Source organism: Diadema setosum, chromosome 14 (assembly GCF_964275005.1).
Source record: "Diadema setosum chromosome 14, eeDiaSeto1, whole genome shotgun sequence".
NCBI lineage: Eukaryota > Metazoa > Echinodermata > Echinoidea > Diadematoida > Diadematidae > Diadema > Diadema setosum.
The window spans coordinates 32,233,471-32,258,352 of NC_092698.1; the positions used below are offsets into that span (position 1 = coordinate 32,233,471).

A 24,882-nucleotide genomic window follows, 5' to 3' on the forward strand; every position below is an offset into this window, starting at 1 on the left:
TACTCATTAGTGGCTTGCAGAATGTTTCTAAATGCATGAATAACATATCCAAAGTCTGTCATATGACCAGTAAAAGGTTCACTATACTGTTAGGAGAGGGTTTTCTTTTTTTTTCTTTCTTTCTTTTTTTCCCCTAGCATTACAGTAATAACTGAACACATGCATTCAAGTTCGGGCCATGAATAGTTCATTTCTGTGAAGAGTCCCAGAACATTGCTTTCAAATTATATTTGTGATAACAGATTATCCTGCTGTTTGGCTGTATGCAAGGTTGATATTGGAGTCCGTTGGAATAGCGCACAAAATATCCTGGGCATTAAAGGCACATATCAGTAAAGAGATGACTGGAAGTGATATGACAATAATGTAGTAAATACTAGTATAGAGAAGTCTAATATGATTGTGCTGTTGAAGCTAGCTCCATTTCTGTAATTCATGTCTGAAAGGATGTTTTCTTTGTTTAATTCTATGTATTAAGTTGTGCCTATCAGACCATCTCATTTTATCATGGTTGTCAATTAGAATATTATAGCTAATAAATATTAATGCAATAATTGAGTGGTCAGTAAAAGAACTGTTAGTTCTTGTTAGATAGGTTAATTTGATTTTCCATCTGTAATATGATATAAAGATTTATCAACAAGCATGGCTTTGTAATTTTTCCTGTAATAGACAAGCGGTATTTTGTTAAATGTGTGTGAGAAACAGCTACCTAACAAAGATAACATGTTCAGAGTGTAGGCAAAGGTATTTTTGTGTTTTAAATGATATATATTTTATAAGAAAACAACCTCCAGTAAACATTTTTCAAATTCTGAAATTTGGTTGACCTTACCGTGCTCTAGAGTGGAAAGAAAAGACAGATCAGTTGACTTGACTGTCTTGTGCATGTACAAGATTAACACAAAATGCCACCCCATGTAAGATAAAGCTATCATATTGTATTGTATCTATACCTGACATTTATCATCTAGTATTTTTATTTAGACATTTTATGTTCACATCAGATTGAAATATATTATTTAAGAGAGAGAGAATAAAACTATATTTATTCCAGGATACATGTATTCTGTAACCATTCAAACGAAGTGTTTAAATCAGATTCTCTTCTGTTATGTTGTGATCTGAGAGAGAGAGAGAGAGAGAAAAGGCAAAGTATGATTTAAAGAACAAGTTTGCATTTATATACATGTGAATTGAGTGAATGCAGCAACATTAGTAGGAAACATCAGTGAAAGTTTGAGGAAAATTAAACAATCTGTTTTGAAAAGTTGTGAATATTTGAGGAAAATTAAACAATCTGTTTTGAAAAGTTATGAATATTTGACGTTTCAGTGCTGCCATCACTAGATGAGTAGACTTCTACAGCTTGTGATCTCACATGCATACACCGATGTGCACAAAATATTAAGAAAAAAAATATTCAACATACAATGTACAGTGTATTTTCACTTTTCTTGCACAATAAAAGAGCACTCGACTTTCCTCTTTCAGAAGGCAGGGGAAATATTATTGCACTTAACGTACGTCAGCAACAAATTGAGGGAATGTGTATTTTTTCCCTAAAAATGACATTTTGTGGAATTCTCTTTATATTTTCTTTATATCGTTCTATGCATGTGACATCACAAACTGCAGTAGTGTTCCCATCCAGCAGTGTCTGAACAGATTCTTTAAAAAAATTCATAACTTTTGAATGGATTGTCCCATTTTCCTCAAACTTTCACCGATGTGTTCTCCTGATATTGCTGCTGTCACTCAAATCCACAAGACGGCAAACGAGCAAACGGTGGTATCAGTGTTTGGCGAGGTGAGCAGAGATACAGGGGAAACACTGGAGGGGAAGACAGAGAGGGGAGGGGATTAGATAATCACAGGGAAGATCAAAACGTAGTATAACAAGAAAAAGATATAAGTACAGTGTAATACAAAGTCATGGTCGTATTTCCAGTATGAAATAAAAGATATTTCTTTTTATTTAATTCTTAATACGTGTACATGTACATATTCCAAGAGAGCAGAAAAATTACGTCCAAATTGTGTGTATGTGTGTGTGTGTGTGTGTGTGTGTTTACTTGTAATTGTTTTCCAAAGAAAGGAGAGTAGAGAGGATAGCAACACAGAATATGTGAGGGAGAAAAAATAAAGGAGGGGGGACGGAGAAAGAGAGAGAGAACGGCATAAGATAAGAATGAGTTCTAAAGGGGTAACAGAGAAGAACGGGTGATATCAGAAATGATATAATATTGTGATTCATCAACTCTTTTTTCAATACGAAACTTATTTGGTACTGGGTACACATGTAACCCAACAACTCAGGAATTGCTGTGTGATCACACTTTGGTATGTTGTGCTTAGAACTCTTTATGCGGCTCCTCAAGAATAGCTTATAATAATTCATGCGTCCCACTGAATAAATAATGTACACACTCTTGTAAAAGCGGTTGTGACGAGCACAAACACGAGCACAAACACTATCATGCGTTTGTCTGTATGACCGGTATCTGTTTTCACACATACGATGGATACGAACTCGTTAGTCTTATTTCATATTGCACATCCCATATTACACATTCCATAGAACGTATACCCCTCCCAGGACCACTGCGTAGAGACATCTTTTTCAGCAGTGTGCCCGTGGTGACGAAAGAGTTAATTGGATACTCCTCACAGTAGTCAGTGATATTTAGGGGGTGTGGCAATATACCATGTGGCTGGTGCCTCCTGCTTTTTACGTGGCCTGCTTGGTGTAATTCGTGCGAATTCTCATGTTTGTGTTCACGTAGCCCACTCCGATGAGATACTTTGTAGTTTTTCCTTTTTTCCATCTTCTACTTCCTCTTCTTCCTCCTTCAACTCCTCCGTCTTCTCCTCCTCCTCCTTCTCCTCCACTTTTCAGGGAAATGAGAGGTAAAGAGGCACGTGCGTGAGTCATCCGATGCTTCGACAGTGCGGTAGGATTCGTGGTCATGCGATCTCGGAGCGTAAGGCTAAAGCCTCGCCTGACCAGAAAACCATGATGATCAGGTGTCCCATTCGGACGCCGATTCGTCCGATGATACGTCAGACAAGGACGAACACGCGTAGCATTTTCCCTGTAAATCAGAGGACAAGACAAAATATCGCCGTCAGCCGCTATTTCGCGTCAGTGCTCGGGGTGGACACTCTACTGGTCTACAAAGACAACAAAGTGTATTACATTTCATTACATTTATCGAAATCACTGCGTTGCGCCAGAACTTCTAAACTTTAATCTTATACATTGTTATACTACAATTTATAATCATTTATATTGAGAAGCTTATGTATCATTCTGAACAAGAAACCTTTTGTTTTCTTAAAGTCAAGTAATTGTATCTCATTGTTGACGTGCAAATGTTACGTTGTCATGGTATCGACAGATGAAAGGGTAATTAACAGGTCTATATATATCACCATTATCGGTAATTGGCAACGTTCAAAACTAAAGAATAAAGAAATTGCTTCCTTATGATGTTAAATCATCGCCTTTCATGGGTAGAGTCCAAGCTTTGATCATCAGGGCAAAGTCCCCGCCCTTTTTTCCTCCCTTCTTTAGTTTGTAGGCCCAATATTGTAACGTAAATGAAACACAGTGCATGATTGCATCTTGGAGAGGAAGGGGGGGGGGGGGTGGTGGTTGTCTACATTACATTCGAGGACAAGCAATCATCATGGATGGCAAATACATTTTCATGAGTGAAGAGTACAGACCTTAACGTCTTTCCAGCACTCGGCACAGTACATGAATTTACACCGTCTGTTCCGACAGTGCTTTGCTCCTCTCTTCTCCACCTCCCCGCAGATAAGACATCGCTTCTTCCCCATTCCCAGCCGATACAACCAGCCGCACATCCGCGGGAAGCTATGGCGTAGCTCTGCCAAGATGCCGATCTCTTTCTGTTAGATATTGTATCGATTAGGAACAACAATGAACAGAATACAGCTTCTGAATTGAATTTGTACGATTTTTGCTTTGTGGTAATGCTTGTTCACCCGAGGTGACATCCAGAATCTTTTGAGAGAAGAACGTGTCATCGGGAAGGATTAAAGATGGAGAAAGAAGAGGCGGATAGAAAGAAGAAGGAGCTGATGGAGATGAAGAAAGACGATTAAGGAGACGAAAGAGAATGAAGAGAAGAAAAAAGTATAAAGGAGATGAAGGAGAGGAAAAAGGAAAGAGGATGATAGCAAAAGAGTGTGGAAGAAAAACGGGAGGACATTTTAAATAATGAGCCTGAGGAAGGAAATGTGAGGTATTGTCTGTCTTTATGCAGTTTCTAACTAACCCTGTCTGTTAAATGACAGGGCTATGAGAAATTATAGATACCGTTCGTTCAGTTCCCTGCACGGAAATCTTTAGTAAAAGGCGAAAGATTTATGCGTGTTGCAAGGAACTCACGGATAACCGTTGGCTCGAATCGAAGAAACTTAACATTTTCTAAGAGAACACATGTCACGGTTGATGCGACAAACAGTCCCAACTTACCACGAGAACTCGTCTATTGATATTCAAATGAGGAAGAGGTAATAACAAAAGATCGGTCTGCAATCGGTTAAAACTTTATGCCTGTTTCCTTAAAAAGAGACATCCATGGAAACCACGAAAGCTGTGCATATTAATGTTCGCCCGACATCGCAACTACTAAGCAGTGAGTATCGGGTCCTACATGCTTAACTATAAGAGACTATGCATTCTGAGAATTAGATATAAAATGCATCACAGGTCTGGCGATGTTATCGGAGGAGTCGTGCCAACTTTAATTCGTACTATAGTGATCCACCACACAGCAACACGTTTTGGGAGAGTGGGGAGTAATGAGTCCTTATGTTTTTGCATCAATGCAGAATTGTTACATAGACGGCATCATGCAAAATTGTAATAGTAATTAATTATTTGATGAAAGGTCTTTATGCAAACAGTACATTACAGGCGACGGACACACGCTCTTGAATAGTTGCATGTCATCATTCCTGGTTTAAGATTCTCAACCCCCCCCCCCACCAAAAAAAGAAAAAAAAAGAAAGAAACTTCAGAAAATGTATCACGAAAAAAGGATGTCGGCGGTGATGAGAAGGATAGGAGGAAGGAAAAGACGATCAATCAGAGATCTGTTGTAACGACAACCGCTGAAATTAGATACGCATTTAGGCCTGAGGATTATTAATGTACTATAAAGTCTCTACGTCATTTTTTAAGCCTTTCTTTACCTGTGCCATTTAACCCTGCCATAAGGTAGACCTGTGATAGATTATTCAGAACTTTCGATTGATTCCCTGCACAGAAATATTTAGTAAAAGGCGACAGATCTATAAATAAGATCTATATGTGTGTATTTTATGGAATCCACAGGTGACATCTGGACACAGATCAAATAAAACTTCGATACTCTTCGATACTCTTCGATCGAATAAAACATCGATACAAATTTATGATATGACGAGTTGAAAGCACGGGAAAAAAAATATGTATACATTATCATGAGCACTTTTAGTAACTGCTTTACTCTATTTTCATGAATATCTTCTCAGCCCCAATCCCATTGCGATGGTATAGGCAGTGAAATGAGAGAAGGTTGAAAATGGGGATAAAAAGAAGAACGAGGAGGAGGAGGAGAAGGCAGAAGACAACTCTGATGATGACTAGAAATAAAAGAGATGTCTTCGCGTAACATACGATGATCTATACTAGCGACAGTTTTCAAAGCATTTCTTTACATGGTTCATGTGACCCTGCCAAAAGGCAGGGATGTGAGAAATTGTTCTGACCGTTCGTTTGATCTCCTGCACGGAAATCTTTAGTAAAAGGCGAAAGATTTATGCGTGTTGCAGGAAATCCACGGATGCCATGTGCCTCGAGATCGAAGGCTTTTACATTTTCTAATGATAATGATGTCATGGTTTATGCGTCAAACAGTCGCAACGTATACGATACGGACAAATCTTTTGACATTCAAATGAGGACGAAAGAAAAGACCGGTTTTCCAAAGACATGCGTACTACTCTTCATGCGAGTTTCCTTCACCAAGACAAAAGAATGGTTCCACGGAGGCTTTCCTGACTTGTGCCAGAGGTTCGCCCACCATAATAACAACCAATGTATGCAAACGAGCTTCAGAAAAAAGAAGAAGAATAAAGCAGGTGAAATGAATGGCTTACTATTACATAGGTTGTCTGGGCAGAACCATCCCTAAATTTGAATACAGTATAGTTAGTATTGAATTGAATAATTACGCATGGACCACATGCAAACTGATAAGATGTGTACGCTGATGCAGCATGTTGTTTGTATCAAAATGTATGTGGAAAAGTAATGGACGAATAATTGCATGCTTTTGTGACATTATTTTTAAGACTTTGGATAACTTTCGTGAGGCATGCGATTACTAACCTCCTACTTGGAATTTAGCCATCGTATGCAACACTGATCTTCGCCCTTGGTGTTTCTTGAAGATGAGTAGTAGTGAAATCTATTCTTGACATTTTATTGATATACGATGTACGTCATTCTTCATACATGAACTCCTATTATTTTAATATGTCTCCCGATCCCTATTTACCTCCACCCGCAAGGGAGATTAATGATTGTGTTCATGAAACTGTACTAAGATTTTCTTTACATGCAATGTAATTTACCAAGACTGTCCGTATTAACTTTGAGGTTTGTCTCGCCAGTGCCAGGAGTTTGCCCAATCTAGCAACAACTAAAATGTAAGCACAACAACTTTAAAGAATTAAAATGAATACCTCCCCCCCCCCCAATAAAAAAAAAAGAAATATGGATAGGCAAGGAAACTTGAGAAAGTTAAATACCGGAATGAGGATGAAGAAGAGGAAAAGATACCTAAATTGTTAGGTGAAAGAAAGAGACACGTAACGTTAAATCTACTATGATGTTCTCGTTACATTTTCAAAGTCTTTCTTTACATGGTTCATGTGTGCCCTGACATAGCCAGGGCTGTAAGAAATTGATGATTCCGTTCGTTTGATCTCCTGCACGGAAATCTTTAGTAAAAGGCGAAAGATTTATACGTGTTGCAGGAAATCCACGGATGGCGTGTGCATCGAGATCGAAGACTTTTACATTTTCTAATGATAATGATGTCATGGTTTATGCGTCAAACAGTCGCAACGTATACGATACGGACAAATCTTTTGACATTCAAATGAGGACGAAAGAAAAGACCGGCTTTCCAAAGACATGCTTACTACTCTTCATGCGAGTTTCCTTCACCAAGAAAAAAGGATGGTTCCACGGAGGCTTTCCTGACTTGTGCCAGAGGTTCGCCCGCCATAATAACAACCAATGTATGCAAACGAGCTTCAGAAAAAAAAAAAAGAATAAAGCTGGTGAAATGAATGGCTTACTATTTGCCTGGGCAGAAGCATCCCTAAATTGAGTAATTACGCATGGACCACATGCAAACTGATTAGATATGTACGCTGATGCTGCATGTTTGTATCGAAATGTCTGTGGAAAAGTAATGCCCCAGTCACACAGACATCACCCCGGACCAGGGGAGAGATCCGTATGTTGAGGTCAAAAACATCCGGCGTCATCCGAGGATTACTGTTCGCAAAGCAATCCGGGGTGGTCCGTGTGGCTGCTGTGTAGCTGCCGTGTTGATCCGTGTAGATACCGTGTTTGTCCGTGTAGACGTCGCGCTCTTCCGGCCTTATCCGTGTAGCTGCCGTGTTGATACCGTGTGTACAGTCTATCGAAACTATCCCGGATCTCCCCGGATCTCCCCGGATCACTGCGTACATCCTTAAGGATCCGTGTTTATATGTGACTGGGGCCTAATTGATGTATTGTATGCTTGTGTGGCATTTATAAGACTTTGGATAACTTTCATGAGGGATGCGATTACTAACCTCTTACTTGAAAATTAGCTGTCGTATGCAACATTGGTCTTCCGTAGATGTATGGTGATGATGAGCAATAGTGAAATCTATTCTTAACATTTTATTAATATACGTCATTCTGGACATTATATTATACAATAATTCCTTATGGAAACGGAGGAACGCGTTTTGCTGGTTACTATCTTAATGTGTCTCCCGATCAATCTACTACTAGAACAATAGACCGGTTTGAAAAGGCATGGCATTCTCTATTCACACTTCCCTTACCAAGACTGTCCGTATTAACTTTGCGGTTTGTCTCGCCTGTGCCAGTAGTTTGCCTGACCCAGCAACAATTAAATGTAAGCACAGATACTTTAGGGAAATGAAAAGAATACAACCCCTCCCCCCCCCCCCCCATGGATAGGCAAGGAAACTTGAGAAAGTTGAATACCGAAATGAGGATGAAGAAGAGTAGAAGATAACAACACTGTTTAAGTGAAAGGAAGAGACATGTAACGTTAAGTCTACGATGATCTTCTTGTGACATTTTCAAAGTCTTTCTTTACATGGTTCATGTGGGCCCTGACATCATAGCCAGGGCTGTAAGAAATTGATGATTCCGTTCGTTTGATCCCCTGCACGGAAATCTTTAGTAAAAGGCGAAAGATTTATGCGTGTTGCAGGAAATCCGCGGATGATAGTTTGAACGAGTTAAGGATACTTATTATTTTTTTAAGAACACTGAAGTTGCGGTTGATGCATCAAACAGTCTAAACATACGACATTCAAATAAGGACGATCTAGAAGGGAAAACGGTTTACAAAGAGACTACAATACACCGGTTTACTAACATGCATATTTCATGCATGTTTCCCTTTTCAACTTGAAGACAATCAGTGGAAACCACAAAGCCTGTCAGATTATATAAATTCTTTGCCCTTAATTTGTGCCCGTGGCTCGTCTAACCTAGCAACAACATGTTTAACATTCAGCAAGAAAAACAAAAGCAGGTGATATGAATGGCTTGTAACTATGTGTGTCAGAGGCAGAGACTTCTATAAATTTGAATGCAAAGGCAGTCATGGTACTTAATTTGTGACCATTTCAATCACATTGATATTGATTATGTAAGGGGTGCTCTAATGCGTCGAGTGCTGTTTGTCAGCATTTCAAACATAAAATATGCCACGGAATGCTTGGCTAAAGATCAACAGATCGACGTTAAACTGAAAAAAACAAACAAACAAACAAACTCCAGTTTCATGAGTCAATCACAATGGATAGCCCTCGCTCACTTGGAAAATAGTAGCTACAGTGCAGCACAACTCTTGGTAGGTAGGCCTATATGACATGTCTATGAGGAGTCATTCCTGTTACAGTTTTGAACGAATTTTTCTTTTTTTCAGGTGACAATGATACGCTTTGATCGAGGCGTGGTCTAGGTTTCGAGATCATCATCTCTAGTATAGCCCTAGAAACTACGTGTAAATGGTATCAGTTTTAATAGCCTATGTTTATCAATCGTCTAACGTCTAAGGACGGCCACAGGTAAACGACACCTTAATCCCGAAGAAGAAACACGTTATATTATATATTATCATCAAATCACAAATGAATTGCAACCTGTGTTTCCCCGATATACTTCCACTCCCCGAAAGAGCATTTACTAGAATCTCGAAACTTTCCAGGGTCTTTCTTTGCATGGTTCAAGTAAGCCTACCTAATGGCAGGCCTGAAAGAAATTGATGACTCCGTTCGTTTGATCTCCTGCACGGAAATCTTTAGTAAAAGGCGAAAGATTTATACGTGTTGCAGGAAATCCACGGATGACTGCTAAATCGAGATGAAGAAACTTAACATTTTCTAAGAGAACAGATGTCACGGTTGATGCGACAAACAGTCCCAACTTACCACGAGAACTCGTCTTTTGATATTTAAATTAGGAGGAGACAATAAACCAGTTCACAGTTCCAATCTGAGCATGTGCAGATAAAGGTCATTGCAGACCTTCTCTTGAAATGGATTTGCAACTGAGGTATTCAAAACCTGGATATAGAGCTTCATGACAACTGTGCTATAAATGAACCAGGTGCAGATTGGTATTTACAGGTGAATATGGATTCTTTTCAGCAACATTAACAACAGCCATTCATGCAGCACTGACATGTAAATTACCACTTCCAGCATGGTTGTTTTCAACTGCTCTTCTTGAAGACTATTCCATGATTTGCAAAGTCTGTGGTTGGAGAGGTCATTGCAGACTAGTGCTAACTGTAAACTGGCTTAAGTTATAGCTGTCTGGTCTGCACTGGTGTTAAAATTTAATGCGTGTTTCCTTGAGAAAAGACACCCATGGAAACCGCGAAGCTTGCCAGACCTCAACCTGTGCATATTAGTGGTGTTCGCCCGAAATCGCAACAACTAAGCAGTAGGTACATGCTTAAAGTATGGTGAACGAGAAAAAAAAGGATGATATTCATAAACAAGGTAATTTATACATTTCTGAAAAGCTCAAGTCTCTAGGAATATGAATAACTAGCTTTCAGATTGTAAAAACATCTCCAGAACGATGGAGAGATGGTGTTTTGAGACCCTTTTTAGACCACCTGAACCCGCCCTGACGGCAAAATTTTGGTGACCAAAATTATGACGTCACGAAATGTGCGCTGTGCTACGCACTCCATCCACACAGTGAGCTCCGTCTATGGAGGGCCGTTGCGGACGTGGTTCGTTTGGGGCATACGCAGGGAGAGGCAGTTGCATACGTATGCCTGTTTCCATGTATGCCCCAAACGAGTTATGTCCACAGCGGCCTTCCATATTCGTCGCCTCTCCCTCGCTTCTTTTACAATCCTGACTTTGCCGCTGTCAATATCAGTGTTATTGTCACTGTCATCACTCAATTCACTCCCGATGTCAAACTCAAAGTCTTTCCGTACAATATAAAGTAAAAATTTGACGTTTTAAAGGTCCAGTTTACCTTTGGGAGCAGTGATTTCAAAAATGTTCAAGATATCACATTTGATGCATATGTGTAGGTCTGTTGTATCACAAAACATCCTACCATACAAAATTTTTGCAATAAAGCCTAAAATATGAGGAGATATCAGCATTTTTCTCAATAAACCATAACTGTATACGGTTTAGTCTGGAAGCATTCTTATTACAACTATTGTTCACATTCACATTTTGTGTATTTAACAACACTTAACATCAATTATACGAATTCAAATTTTTACAGTGGTTGTTTCTATCCCTAACTCACATTTTAGAACTATTTTAAAGCACTAATGTTGGGTTTTTGTTTCATCTGCAAATGGTAAATTATGCCTTTAATGTCTCAGCCGAGAAAGCAGATGCGACTAAAGACAGGCCAAATATTGCATCCACTTACCAAGAAATACATGCTTTATGAATGGCGGCCTCGATGTCCCGCTGCACTCGTAAAGGGTTTTGTTCATTTCGTGACGTCATATTTTAGGGCCCGAAAAAGGCGGCTGTTCCGGAGCGAATATCGGTGAAGCAAATCAGTCAGTTTTAACTCGCGATTTCTCATTCGCGCGAATATCTTTTAATATGTATCATTAACAATCTGTTTTAGGAGACATTTCCCTCTGCTTTGACACCTTCTTTTATATGATTTTCTTGATTTTAATGTCTCGTTCACCATACTTTAACTATGATGCATTCTGAGAATATTAGCGATAAAATGCAGCACAGGTCTGGCGATGTTATCGGAGGAGTCTTGCTAACTTTAATTTGTATTACCAACGTTAATGATCCACCACACAACAATACGTTTTGGTAGAGTGGGAAGCAATGAGCCCATAATCATGTTTTTGGCTAATGCAGAATTATTACATAGACAGCATCGTGCAAATTGCTATCGCAATTTAACGGTGGATGGAAAGTTTTAACGCAAACGATACATCGAACGAACAATAAAGGCGACGGACACACGCTCTTGAATAGTAATCATCATTTCTGGTTTAAGATTATCCAGATACCCCCCCCCCCCAAAAAAAAAACAAAAAAACAAACAAACAACAACAACAACAACAACCAAAACAAACACACACACACAAACAAAAACAAACAAACAAACAAGCAAACCAAAACAAAGTACAAAAGGAGGATGTTGGAGATGATGAGAATGAAATGAAGAAGGGAAAGACGAACAATGAGAGATCTGTTGTAATGACAATAATTGCTGAAATTTGATACGCATCTATTATGGTATTAATGTACTATAACGTCTTTACGTCATTTTCATAGGCCTTACTACATTCTTTATCATGGTTCATGTAACCCTGCCAAAAGGTAGGGCTGTGAGAAGGAGTGTTCTGAACGTCCGGTTGATTACCTGCGCAGAAATCTTTAGTAAAAGAAAGTAAAAGAAAGATCTATTGTGTTTTGTAGGGATGGACAGAGATGGAAAAAAACCCAAAAAAACTTCAATACTCACAAATATGTATATGAACATTTCTAGTACTAGTAACTGCTTTAAACGGACAAAATTGCTCGGCCGGCCTCAATTGCGCGGCCGAGCCTCGCAATTTTGTCCGTTTACACTGCTGGGCTCGGCCGCGCTTTTGATTCAAACCTTTCAATAGTTTGTCGTAGTGGCGCTCTGCTTGTAAACAAACGCAATTTGGTATTGTCTGGTTTTCAGACCCTTTGCCAAATGAATTCCGTGGCAACGAAGTCGCCGTTCGGGCAAAGGCCTTTGCCGCGCTTTTGATTCAAACCTTTCAATAGTTTGTCGTAGTGGCGCTCTGCTTGTAAACAAACGCAATTTGGTATTGTCTGGTTTTCAGACCCTTTGCCAAATGAATTCCGTGGCAACGAAGTCGCCGTTCGGGCAAAGGCCTTTGCAGAAGGAAAAAATCCTTTGCAGGACAAAACCACCTTAAACTATACTAGTTTTCGACGTTGAGGGGGTTAATATCCTGAATAGCGAAAGATACAGGCAGAGGGTTTGGAAGCCAGACTAAAATTGGCCGCGCAATTGGCCGCGCATTTGGCCCAGTTTGCGTTTACACCAAGAAGAGGCAGGGCTCGGCCGCGGCTCGTCCGCGGCCGAGACCACCTCCAGAGCGAGGCCAAATGCGAGGCCAATTTTGGCCTCGCATTTGGCCTTTTGCGCGTTTACACTGAAGCGGGGCTGGGCTCGGCCGCGGCTCGGCCGCGGCCGAGCCTCGCACTGTAAACGGGGTCTAAGATGATCTACTAGCGACAGTGTTTAAAGCCTTTCTTTACATGGTTCATGTGACCCTGCCAAAAGGCAGGGGTTTGAGAAATTCTTCAGACCGTTCGTTCGATCTCCTGCACGGAAATCTTTAGTAAAAGGCGAAAGATTTATGCGTGTTGCAGGAAATCCACGGATGTCATGTGCCGCGAGATCGAAGACTCTTACTTTTTCCAATAATAATGATGTCGTGGTTTATGCGTCAAACAGTCACAACGTACGATACAGACAAATCTATTGACATGCAAATGAGATTTACAAAATCATTGTTATATACTCTTCATGCAAGTTTTTTTTTTTTTTCCACCAAGACAAAAGAAGGGTTCCACAGAGGGTCTCCTGACTTGTGCTTGAGATTCGCCCGTTTATATAGGAAGAACTAATGTATGCCAACGAGCTCCAGCAATGAAAATATAAACAAAAGAACAATGCAGGTGAAATGAATGGCTTTCTACGAAAGGTTTCTGAAGCAGAATCATCCCCAAATCTATAGAGTTAACACTGAATTGAGTAATTACACGCATGGACCACATGCAAACTGATTAGATGTGATATTGTACGATGGTGCATGTTGTTTGCATCGAAATGTCGGTGGAAAAGTAATGGACGAATAATTGCATGCTTTTTGACATTATTTATAAGACTTTGGATAACTTTCGTGAGGCATGCGATTACTAACCTCCTACTTGGAATTTGGCCATCGTATGCAACACTGATCTTCGCCCTTGGTGTTTCTTGAAGATGAGCAGTAGTGAAATCTATTCTTGACATTTTATTGATATACGTCATTCTTTACATATTTTACATGAACTCCTTATATCTTAATGTGTCTCCCGATCCCTATTTACCTCCACCCGCAAGGGAGATTAATGATTGTGTTCATGAAACTGTACTAAGATTTTCTTTACATGCAATGTAATTTACCAAGACTGTCCGTATCAACTTTGGGGTTTGTCTCGCCAGTGTCAGGAGTTTGCCCGACCTAGCAACAACTAAAATGTAAGCACATCAACTTCAAAGAATCAAAATGAATACCCCCCAATAAAAAAAGAAATATGGATAGGCAAGGAAACTTGAGAAGAACTTGAATAATTTACCAAGACTGTCAGTATTAACTTTGAGGTTTGTCTCGCCAGTGCCAGGAGTTTGCCCGACCTAGCAACAACTAAAATGTAAGCACAACAACTTTAAAGAATTAAAATGAATACCCCCCCCCCCTCCCCCCATTAAAAAAAAAATAAGAAATATGGATAGGCAAGTAAACCTGAGAAAATTAAATACCGGAATGAGGATGAAGAAGAGGAAAAGATACCTAAATTGTTAAGTGAAAGAAAGAGACACGTAACGTTAAGTCTACGATGATCTTCTCGTTACATTTTCAAAGTCTTTCTTTACATGGTTCATGTGGGCCCTGGCATCATAGCCAGGGCTGTAAGAAATTGATAATTCCGTTCGTTTGATCTCCTGCACGGAAATCTTTAGTAAAAGGCGAAAGATTTATGCGTGTTGCAGGGAATCCGCGGATAATCGTTTGAACGAGTTGAGGATACTTATTATTTTTTAAGAACACTGAAGTTGCGGTTGATGCATCAAACAGTCTAAACATACGACGAGAACAAAGTCTTTTGACATTCAAATAAGGACGATCTAGAAGGGAAAACGGTTTACAAAGAGACTACAATACACCGGTTCACTAACATATTCAAATTAATGGATGTTTCTTCAGTCCTGATGTACATGTAGTAACGAGCTGTTTCATGAACTTGTACCTAAAAAAAAAAAGGAAACACTTTACAATACTTGGAATTGATTTTGGCATGCATTATTTGTTACTGCGTCGGGTAAACCTCGGGCAAGCTTTCATTGTTGTCAAGAAGATCCATTGTAAGAAAGGCATGCATAAAATGTTAATTTATGCCACTATAGCTGGTCTATTTCATGCATGTTTCCCTTTTCAAGACGATCAGTGGAAACCACAAAGCTTGTCAGATTAATTTTGTGCCCTTCATTTGTGCCCGTGGCTCGTCCAACCTGGCAACAACATGTTTAACATTCAGCAAGAAAAACAAAAGCAGGTGATATGAATGGCTTGTAACTATATGTGTCAGAGGCAGAGACATCTATAAATTTGAATGCAAAGGCAGTCATGTTACTTAATTTATGACCATTTGAATCACATTGATATTGATTATGTAAGGGGTGCGCCAATGCGTCGAGTGCTGTTTGTCCGCATTTCAAACATAAAACATGCCACGGAATGCTTGGCTAAAGATCAAAAGATCGACGTTAAACTGAAAAAAAAAACAACAACAACAAACAAACAAACTCCAGTTTCATGAGTCAATCACAATGGAAACTCTTGGAATCACACTTGGAAAATAGTAGCTACAGTGCAGCACAACTCTTGGTAGGTAGACCTATGAGGAGTCATTCCTCCATTAATCCAATTCATATTACAGTTTTGAACGATTTTTTTTTCTTCAGGTGACAATGATACGCTTTGATTGAGGCGTGGTCTAGGATTCGAGATCATCATGATAGCTAGAAACTACGTGTAAATGGTGTCAGTTTTAATAGCCTATGGTTATTAATTATCTAAGGACGCCCACAGGTAAACGACACCTTAATCGCAAAGAAGAAACACGTTATCAACTCACAAATGAATTGCAACCTTTTTTCCCGATATACTTCCACTCCCCAAAAGAGCATTTACTAGAATCTCGAAACTTTCCAGAGTCTTTCTTTGCATGTTTCAAGTTAGCCTACCTAATGGCAGGCCTGAAAGAAATTGATGATTCCGTTCGTTTGATCTCCTGCACGGAAATCTTTAGTAAAAGGCGAAAGATTTATACGTGTTGCAGGAAATCCACGGATGACTGCTGAATCGAGATGAAGACACTTTTTATTTCTTAAAACACTGATGCTACGGTTGATGCGTCAGCAGCCAAATCTTACGCCTGGATCAAGTCTTTTGACTTGCAAATGACGACTATCTCAATCACAATAGACCAATTTACAAAAGGCGTGACCAGAAAACATATCTGACCTGTGTGTGTAGGTGTATGTGTGTGTGTGTGTGTGTGTGTGTGTGTGTGTGTGTGTGTGTGTGTGTATGGGGGTTCTCCTGACTTAGCAAGAATTCGTATCTGCTGAGATCTGAACAAGGAAAGTGACAGGCTCTAACACTTCATGATTATGACATAGAGACTAAGGCTAATGGCGGACGGCGTCACGAACGCAGATGTTTGATCATGATGGTCTAAAGCTCACGTTCAGGCCTACGTACACGATATTATGGTCTAGTGTCGAAAGAAGTGATAAAATGAAGTTTAGCAGCCCACTTGATTCAGAGCAAAACATCCATAAAATTCACAATGGACGGCAAAGCCATGAAATGATTCTCGAGTTGTCGCACATTTAATCAGAAACTATAGTGACAGCATGCCCCACGTTTATCTTCGGTAGATATGAGAAGAGTTAGTATAGGTTGGCATTACTCTCGCTAATGATGAATCATCATACAACCATACATCTTGGTTGAGCGTTCTCCAAGTTTTGGAATCATTATCTCTTGACGTCACGTGTATGCAGAATGACTGAAAATAGTCATTTCAACTGTGATCGCTGATGTGATTTTTACAAATAGCCCGTTGTGTATAGCCTTTCTTGTTTATACTTATAGCGGTGCTTCATTGTATGTCGTTCAACCCCAACAACAATAACAACGAAAAGAACGACAACAACAAATGACATAAGAGGAATAATAATTGGCAGTGAAACCTGAACAAAGATTTTTTTTTTTTGTTCTTCCCTTCCTCTTTAACGTAACCCTGCTGCCATGAAAGACAGGACAGTAAGGAATTGCAATTGCCGTTTGTTTAGTTCTCTGCACGGAAATCTTGCGTAAAAGGTGAAAGATTTCTGCGAATTGCAGGAGACCAACGGATACAGGCTCCGTCAAGCAGAAAACATCATTTCAAGCTTATGATATATGATCGATGTCTTGGTAGATAGCCGTGACGAAACGTCCCCACTGAACTTTCACTTTAGAGAATAGTCATTTACTAATGCTTCAACGTGTCCATTCTTGTCTGGGGTTTTTTTTTTTAAAGCTAATTGCAGCAACTTACCAGAAGGTTTCCCTCTTTCACTGCACGACGAGCCTTCCGCCGAGCTTGCTTGAGAAAACCCGTCCTTCTTTTCAGGTGCTCGTTGTAGAGGAAGAGGATCCTCTTCTTTTCTCTCTGACGGATGGAAACAAGAATACATGTGATTGGACTTGCATAAATGGACTTGAGTACTGCAACAAGACTACGGCTTGAGTTTAAGAGTGTAGAGAAAGTCCAAGCATCTTCCAATATATCGCTATATAAACATCGCTAAATTGGCAACATATTGCCACCTCATTCGGTTTATGAGACAAGAAGCCCCCGACAAGAAACCATGTGTCAGGAAAAAAGAAATGCTACGAATGAAATTAACAACAGTCATACAGGTAAGCAGATCAATGGGTCCAACATACCGAAAAAGTTGTGACCGTTCGAACGTCCATAGTCATTTAGATTGACATTTCAGGAGGAGTTCATGGAAGCCGTCTTGGTCACGTGACTATCACATTTCTCGTGTAATACTTATACCTTTTTTCTATGCAGAACGCCACATAAAGTAATCACATAGCGCTATAAAAAGACGTCTGGTGAAAGGAAAATATATTTTATGGCAGGAGTTCAAAAGTCGCCATCGTAGCGAAGGCAATAATCATTCCTGTGACAAGCACTGTACTATCATTATGTTGCCAAAACCGCAACAGAGTTACTGGAAGTACAGGGTGAATGGAGAAAAACAAACCTTGGGATAGAAAAAGGAACAGATAACCCTTCGAATCCTCAGGCCATAGGCTTGAAAATACAATAGCGCCCACACCGTCAGCCAAAGACCAATGATGAGCAAGTTTGTGGCTCCCTTTACTTTGTTTGGTCGTGGCAAGCAATCTGTGAAATAGCAGAAGTAAGGCGATACTTTCAGCGGCACAGATATGGCTAATTTTTGTTTCAGATGGTCCTTACACTCACATTTCCAGAATAATGCTGGATACGTTAAATCATTATGCAATCTACATTTTTGTTGTTGTTGATGAAGCAATGTTGAAAGAAGAAGCAGAGGAAAAGGAAAAGAAAACGTATAAGAAGAGAAAGAAGGAAAAGACATGGCAAGTTCTTACTGAGCTCAATGGGAATGGAAAGAATGAGACAAGACCTGGCAAGGCCTGTGTTGGTTTTAAAATCAAGATTTTAGAGACTACTACACAGTCTTTTCGGACTTTCATTTTCGTCATTCATTGAGCTGTCCAGACAAGGGAAGACGCTGACATTGCGAGTAATGAATGTATTGATTAATTATTCAACTAATCAATTGCTTCGTCTAATATGTTTCTATTTCATTTTACTGTCATCGAGCAAGAATTTAAATGGATACTTTTCCTGCATATGTTATCAAAATACTATGTGTGAAGAGTTAATGAGGGGCAGGAACATTTTTTTCCCCTTCATGGCAGACTTTATTTATCATGGATGCCAAAGGGGATCGTCAGTAATAGGTTTACTCACGTTTGTTTGATGAGACCCGCGCTACCTGATGTTCGCTGCTGAAAGTCAGGAAGACCTTTCGGAACACCTGTGCCACGGCGCCTTCTCCGTGTATTGCGAAACGTATCACGTGATGCCCTGAAAATTGACCAATCAGAGAACATAAAAAATAGACATATTTGATTATTTCGAGCAGAGGACTCTCCTTTTTGTTTTGTTTTTTTTTAAATCAAAAAGGTGACAAGAGACATGTATTTAGTCATGTGATATGACAATTATGTTATGATATATGATTATGATATATGATATGATATGATATGAGTATGACATGATATGATATGATATGATATGATATGATATGATATGATATGATATGATATGATATGATATGATACGTTATGGTATGCTACATGTTGATTTGTCTATCATGATGTATTATTCTATTTCATGTAAACAGTTAATCTTATCATATCGGAAAGGAAGCTTTCTAACAAAGAGACATGTACCAGGCGTATCGTGCCACTGTATTATAGCGATAAACATGTCTTGGTAGCATTCAAGCTGGTATTCAGAAATCAAATCTCAAGTCCAAGGCAAGTGACCTTTGAGATAGTCCCTTTCAATATTCAATTTCCTTTCCCCATCCCAAGATGCCATGAAGACGTACCAGCAAATTTAAAATCTACTCGACTGTGTCGTTGGATGAGATCGAGGGCAGTGTAGAAGAGGTGATCGAAAGTGATGAGGAACAGAGTGACGAGAATCTGCGGCATCAGTCGAAGTGTACTCTTCATCTTGATTGGTGGAAAATAAAAAGCACTGAGAACATGAAAAATTGGTTAGTCCAGGAGGAGTGTTAATCGTTGTCACTAGAATATAAAATGTGCGAATGTAGAAACCAATCTTCTAGAACAAAATGTGTGAATGTAGAAACCAATCTTTAAAAGAAAAAGAAAAAAAAAACTGGGCGAAGGCACAAGACAAAGACAGTAACAAAATGTACATTGCTAGCAGATTTTGCATCCAAGTATCTCAGAAGTCCCAAACAGCATCTATCATACCAAGTCTTTATTGTTCATTAGCAAATATAATCATCCAAATCGTCTGCCGCAAATTGTCTTGATTTTAAAGGCCAACGTATTCATTATTTACGATGATCAGTTTTCTGTATGAGGTGAATCGTTTTTGTTTCTGGATATTATTTTTTAATTGACTTTGTTTTAAAGATTTGAATTCATAGGAGTTGAAAAAAAGTTCTTACAAGTTTTCTTTTCTCGTTCTTCTGAAGCGAACAGTCGAAAGGTTCAACGAGCTCCATTTCTTCAGATTTCCTCAGCGGCAGTAGAGTTCTCCGACCCTGTGATATCGTGAAAAGGAACCGATTTGAGTATCTATAGCCAATCATTCTCTTAAGGATTTCGGCTACGGGGGAAACGGACTGTACCGTTTCTAGCACACACACACACACACACACACACACACGCACGCACACATACATATAAACAAACAAATAAACACACACAAAGCAGAGTAAGAATCAACAATGAAGAGGAAAAGTGATCATATTCATGCGACTCTCATTCATCCTGTTGTATACTCTAATTCGTGCATTTTTTTTTTTCTCGTGACACAACACCAGTTAATGTTCAAAACGCATTCTGTTGGATAAGGACATGTAAGATTATTTCACTTTAGATATCAGTGACAATTACATCATAGTTCATAGTTGTATGGCGGTTGACACAACGCTTATTTGAAATCGTGTCGTTATACGAACAGTGCACCATTTGTCTCGTGGTGAAACTCACATGTCTCTTTCGTCTGCGCTCTATTTTCATGAAGTATGACGTCATATACACATTGTCGAATCTGATTTCTCGTAGGTACCTATTGTTGTAGACGAACGCACTGGCCAGCAAGAAAGAAAGAAAGAACAGAAACAAACGAGATGATTAATAACTGCTGTTCACTACCAATTCGTCATTAAAAAAAAAAAAAATCTATATTCACAAATGGATTTGCTTAAAGCCTGTTTGACCAAGGTTGGGATATGAAGTTATTTACTTAATGTAGAGGCCATTATGATGACCTCATGAGAGTTCTGCTAATCGAATATTTATATGGAATCCCATTTTCTTTGCTCATTTTTCCACTAATAAATCGAATATTTAGTCAGGGAGAATCTGCTGTTTACACATGCCGAAGGGAAATCTTAACAAATGCAGAATAAAATATGGAAGAACGTTGAGCAGTAGCATAAATGGGAACAGGATACACGATGGAATAATACATAATGAGAAGATTTACACCGAAATCTAAAAATACGAAATGAAATAAAATCCCTCGAACAAGGGCAAAGAAAAAATACACTAGAAGGAAGGAGGTATGTATATGAACAGTGTATAGAGGTACAGAAGGAAGGACAGTCGAGGAAAAGGGAAAATAGTACTAGAATGACAGAAGAATCGACATAGCGTGAAATGAAGGGAAAATAAACAAACATCACAGTGGGAGTAATTGAGTGGAGGCTGAACTGTTTAGTAAATTAATTAATGTACGAAGGAAAGAAAGGAGAGGAGGAATAGTAGTAAACGACGGAGGAAGGCATGAGCAACAGAATAAAGAGAGGAGGAACAACAAAAAGAGAGGCCTGTTCAATTTATTTTCCATTCAACAGCATTAAAAAAGTCTTCAATGCACTCATGGCAAGTAATTTGGTGGTTGCCATGTTTACCTTCTGAAGACGAAGATGAAGGTAACTGATAAGACCATTCTGGTTACTCCCAGGATGAGGTCGAACCAGAGCTTCTTTCGCTCGATCTCGTGGTTGACTGCCGCCTGGAGCTCTTGCACGGACACTCGTTCGACCAACGACAACATCTGCTTCACCTGGGGGAAAAGATCAACCGACAATCAGTCTGCATGAGATCGTTGAAGATGCTTCGTCATTATGGCAGTTTGTAGCCGACGCATCATCTGTAATACTTTTTAGAAAAGCCGCGTTGCGGAGAAAGAAATTAGTGTCATCATGTTCTGTTCATTGGTCACTATGGGACTCAACAATGAAATCAGAGCGATGTATCAAGGCAAATAAAAGTCATCATCGAATTCAAAATGTCTCTCGGTAGATTGATGGAAAACGTTGCCATCATGTACGGGTTTTACTCTACAAAATGTCCCTTGTACTTGGGTGCTGATATGGCATGACTGCACCCGTACGTAGATTATGCATTTCTGGTGCTCTTGTTTACTACACACAAAGACATCATATCGCAATAAATATGCTCATTTTTTATACTATTATTAGTGAATGGATATAGTAATGGGTGGGTTTAGTTTATTCCCCTATCCCTTTAACAACCTTTCTTGAAGACATATCTTTCAGATACTGATTGCAACATAATGGTTCACAAGCAAAGTATAATACAAAAGACATCTACATGAGTAGAATGAACCTAAAATGAACTAAGAGATAATACCAAAAAACTTTTATTTGTAATCGTATGAAACGCATCACATGGAATCTCTAAGACTGACAAAGTCCATGATGGTGTTATAGCTTTATCTACCTGCCATTTTAGGTCCGCTTTGAAGTTCTTTGAGAACGACCTGAGCGCATCCTTGGTCTCGTAATATGTCGCCATCAAGCCGTCCGTTTTGACTGGGGACGAGTCGCAGAGAAAGTCAAGTGCTGCAACCAAGACATAATCAAAGAAAGTCAATCAGCCATAAAATCAGCAACAAAATCTTGGATTTGATGTTGCAGACGATGACATTTGCATCAGCTTTTAAAAAAAAAAAGAAAAAGAAGAAGATTAAGTATATGATCAAAGATGTTATCGTGCCACGAACACCTTTACCTGAAGATTTTCAATCATGATAACAGTAGCTACCAGAGTACTAGCCAACCAGCCTTATTGGCAGATCTTGCTAAATAAGAGAAGTTGCGATTAATTTAAGTCAATGCTCTCTCAAGTCTTTCATCAGTTGAGTCGAGATCATCCATGATTTAGGTATCCATAAGCACTGTACAGATTTTATCATCGTTCTTATCTCCAACGATATGATGGCAGTATAAATATATTCATTTCCCTAGCTTCTTCCCAGCCAAACAGTATAATCATCATCGTCGTCATTGTCATAATCATCATCATCATCATCATCATCATCATCATGGTTGTCGTCGTCGTCATCATTATCGTCATCATCATCTTCACCATCGTTTTTCTCATGGGAACACCAGGATACCATAGCAACGAAAGTTTGGACTCACCTTGTGTGATGTGGCAGAGTATGGTCAGTTTAAGCGGTAGACACAGGACGTGCTTTATCCCGGGTACCTTGATGGCTCTGTAGCAGTCCTGCTCGGTCTTACGGAAGACCTCCTTACACTTGTCCACAGCCTTGGTGAATATCACTGAAGGACGATAAAGATTTAAACAAAACAAAAAAAATCACTTTTCGATAATGAATCAGGGTCCTCTATGCTTGAGGTTTACGCAGCACCTGAAATATTTCAATTCATGATAAGAGTATTTATGCCTTTTATCGGCCAGATGGGATTTCTACAATAAAAAATCTAAATAGAATAACAATGACACCACAAATAGTAAAATACAACAAACAGCAAATAAACAAGCAAACAAACTGACGTATATACACGGTATACACGATTACTAACAAATACCAACTGACAGAGAAAAAAGAACAAGTGATATATCACATTTCCAGCTTCGAAAAGCAGCAAGTATTATATATATCGGAGTCGGGGAGGGGGGGGGGGGAGCAAAATGAACTACTTATCCATATGGACCTCACACTCTCATTCTTGTCATGGATATTTCCGCAAGTGGCTTACTTTCGCACTTGAATTCCATCTTCTTGGCATACTTGTCTTTGTCGTCCGAGTCTTGGTTGCCGCTCAGGCCTTGGACGTTGCTTTCGAGTTCTGCCTGGAATCCGTTAAATTGTTGCTCAACTCTCTTTGAGATGAGCTCTATCTCACCATTGTTCGTCTGCGAGAAAGAAAATGGACCAAAAAATAAATTACACGTGATTTCAGCAAAGTCATAACATGTCATTCTAGCTGCGCAGAGGCACGTGTGTGAAAGCAGATATTCTTTCATTGCAGTGTGCCGTCTAATACTCTGTTATTATTTTATCATCATCATCATCATCATCGTCGTCGTCGTCGTCGTCGTCGTCATAATTCCTATCATCAATGTTGTTGCAATCATCTTATTACTCGTTTATTTTATTTTGTATAATTATTGTGTAGGAACCATCAAAGGTAAGGCAAAACACATGCAGTGTTTGGTGTCGAAATGAAGTGAGTTATTGCGACCTGAAATGAAACATGACGAGTCGATTAACGTGTTGGAACCGTTGATAAATGAAAGTGGCAGGAAGAGAATGTTCCAAGTTTGAAACGGTCTCTTCAGTTTATAGTATTCAACTACATCAGCAAAGTCCAGCAAGATCACTGATTTATTGCAATAAAACTTATTGGCCTCTGTGGATCTTGAGGCATTAAATTTACATTAAAAAGGAAAGAGAATCCTTCAGTATGACGACTGAAAATCAATTTTGCCACCTACTGCCGTTGCTAAATGTTTTGCGTATGGTATGTAATAAGTTTACGAGTAATCAGCTTTGACTTAACCTCGTGAATTCGCAGAGCTGAGTGACAATATTATCATGACCTCTTGCTCACAGGAATAGCGATTATCCCAATCAAAAGTAGGACCTGATACTTCCAGAGAAGTAAACAATTACACTTTTTGTGTCGTCTTCATGTGTCATTCACCAATTGTACGTGCGCCGAAGTATGTTACCACAGCCATGGATGCTCTCATTATATGCTTCATAGACCACATTGATGCAGCCATATGAAGCATGATTCAATTTCACACAAGCTCAAAGCCAGCCATTCTCCCTGACACACAATGTTTTAAACTGAATCAGTATGGAACAGAACGTGAGTTATCCGTTCTTTCTCTTTCTATTCCGTTTTTCTTCTTTGTAACATGGACTTGATCTCAGTGTATGTATGTCATGTAACTTTCTGTTTGTTTTGTTCTATGTAGTGAGTAACAGTAATGTACTTCTCAGGAGAACTATGGCTTCTCAACATTCCACTGGCACAAATAATGATATATCTGACTGAATTAGTCTAGAGGGAAA

General features: G+C 39.3%; 1 protein-coding gene and 9 non-coding genes across 10 annotated transcripts; all 10 read right to left on the reverse strand.

Annotated features, from left to right (window-relative positions):
• Nucleotides 1–2,052: 2,052 nt before the first annotated feature.
• Nucleotides 2,053–23,780, reverse strand: LOC140238291 (E3 ubiquitin-protein ligase DCST1-like). Its single transcript, XM_072318227.1, has 12 exons — nt 23,558–23,780; nt 22,973–23,116; nt 22,269–22,390; nt 21,434–21,588; nt 20,508–20,607; nt 19,961–20,056; nt 19,367–19,493; nt 18,721–18,837; nt 17,963–18,105; nt 17,245–17,358; nt 3,733–3,918; nt 2,053–3,095 (listed from the first exon to the last, which is right to left on the reverse strand). The coding sequence occupies exons 1-12, from the start codon at nt 23,778–23,780 to the stop codon at nt 3,024–3,026; spliced, it is 1,599 nt and encodes a 532-aa protein (XP_072174328.1). The 3' UTR covers nt 2,053–3,023.
• Nucleotides 4,310–4,424, reverse strand: LOC140238385 (U5 spliceosomal RNA). Its single transcript, XR_011901895.1, has one exon. It is a non-coding gene; the product is annotated as a U5 spliceosomal RNA (small nuclear RNA).
• LOC140238382 (U5 spliceosomal RNA) lies at nt 5,749–5,863 on the reverse strand. Its single transcript, XR_011901892.1, has one exon. It is a non-coding gene; the product is annotated as a U5 spliceosomal RNA (small nuclear RNA).
• On the reverse strand, nt 6,958–7,072 carry LOC140238381 (U5 spliceosomal RNA). The gene has a single exon (XR_011901891.1). It is a non-coding gene; the product is annotated as a U5 spliceosomal RNA (small nuclear RNA).
• Nucleotides 8,446–8,562, reverse strand: LOC140238384 (U5 spliceosomal RNA). The gene has a single exon (XR_011901894.1). It is a non-coding gene; the product is annotated as a U5 spliceosomal RNA (small nuclear RNA).
• On the reverse strand, nt 9,580–9,694 carry LOC140238398 (U5 spliceosomal RNA). Its single transcript, XR_011901907.1, has one exon. It is a non-coding gene; the product is annotated as a U5 spliceosomal RNA (small nuclear RNA).
• Nucleotides 13,138–13,252, reverse strand: LOC140238383 (U5 spliceosomal RNA). Its single transcript, XR_011901893.1, has one exon. It is a non-coding gene; the product is annotated as a U5 spliceosomal RNA (small nuclear RNA).
• Nucleotides 14,523–14,639, reverse strand: LOC140238386 (U5 spliceosomal RNA). Its single transcript, XR_011901896.1, has one exon. It is a non-coding gene; the product is annotated as a U5 spliceosomal RNA (small nuclear RNA).
• Nucleotides 15,874–15,988, reverse strand: LOC140238397 (U5 spliceosomal RNA). The gene has a single exon (XR_011901906.1). It is a non-coding gene; the product is annotated as a U5 spliceosomal RNA (small nuclear RNA).
• Nucleotides 16,945–17,061, reverse strand: LOC140238387 (U5 spliceosomal RNA). The gene has a single exon (XR_011901897.1). It is a non-coding gene; the product is annotated as a U5 spliceosomal RNA (small nuclear RNA).
• Nucleotides 23,781–24,882: the final 1,102 nt, after the last annotated feature.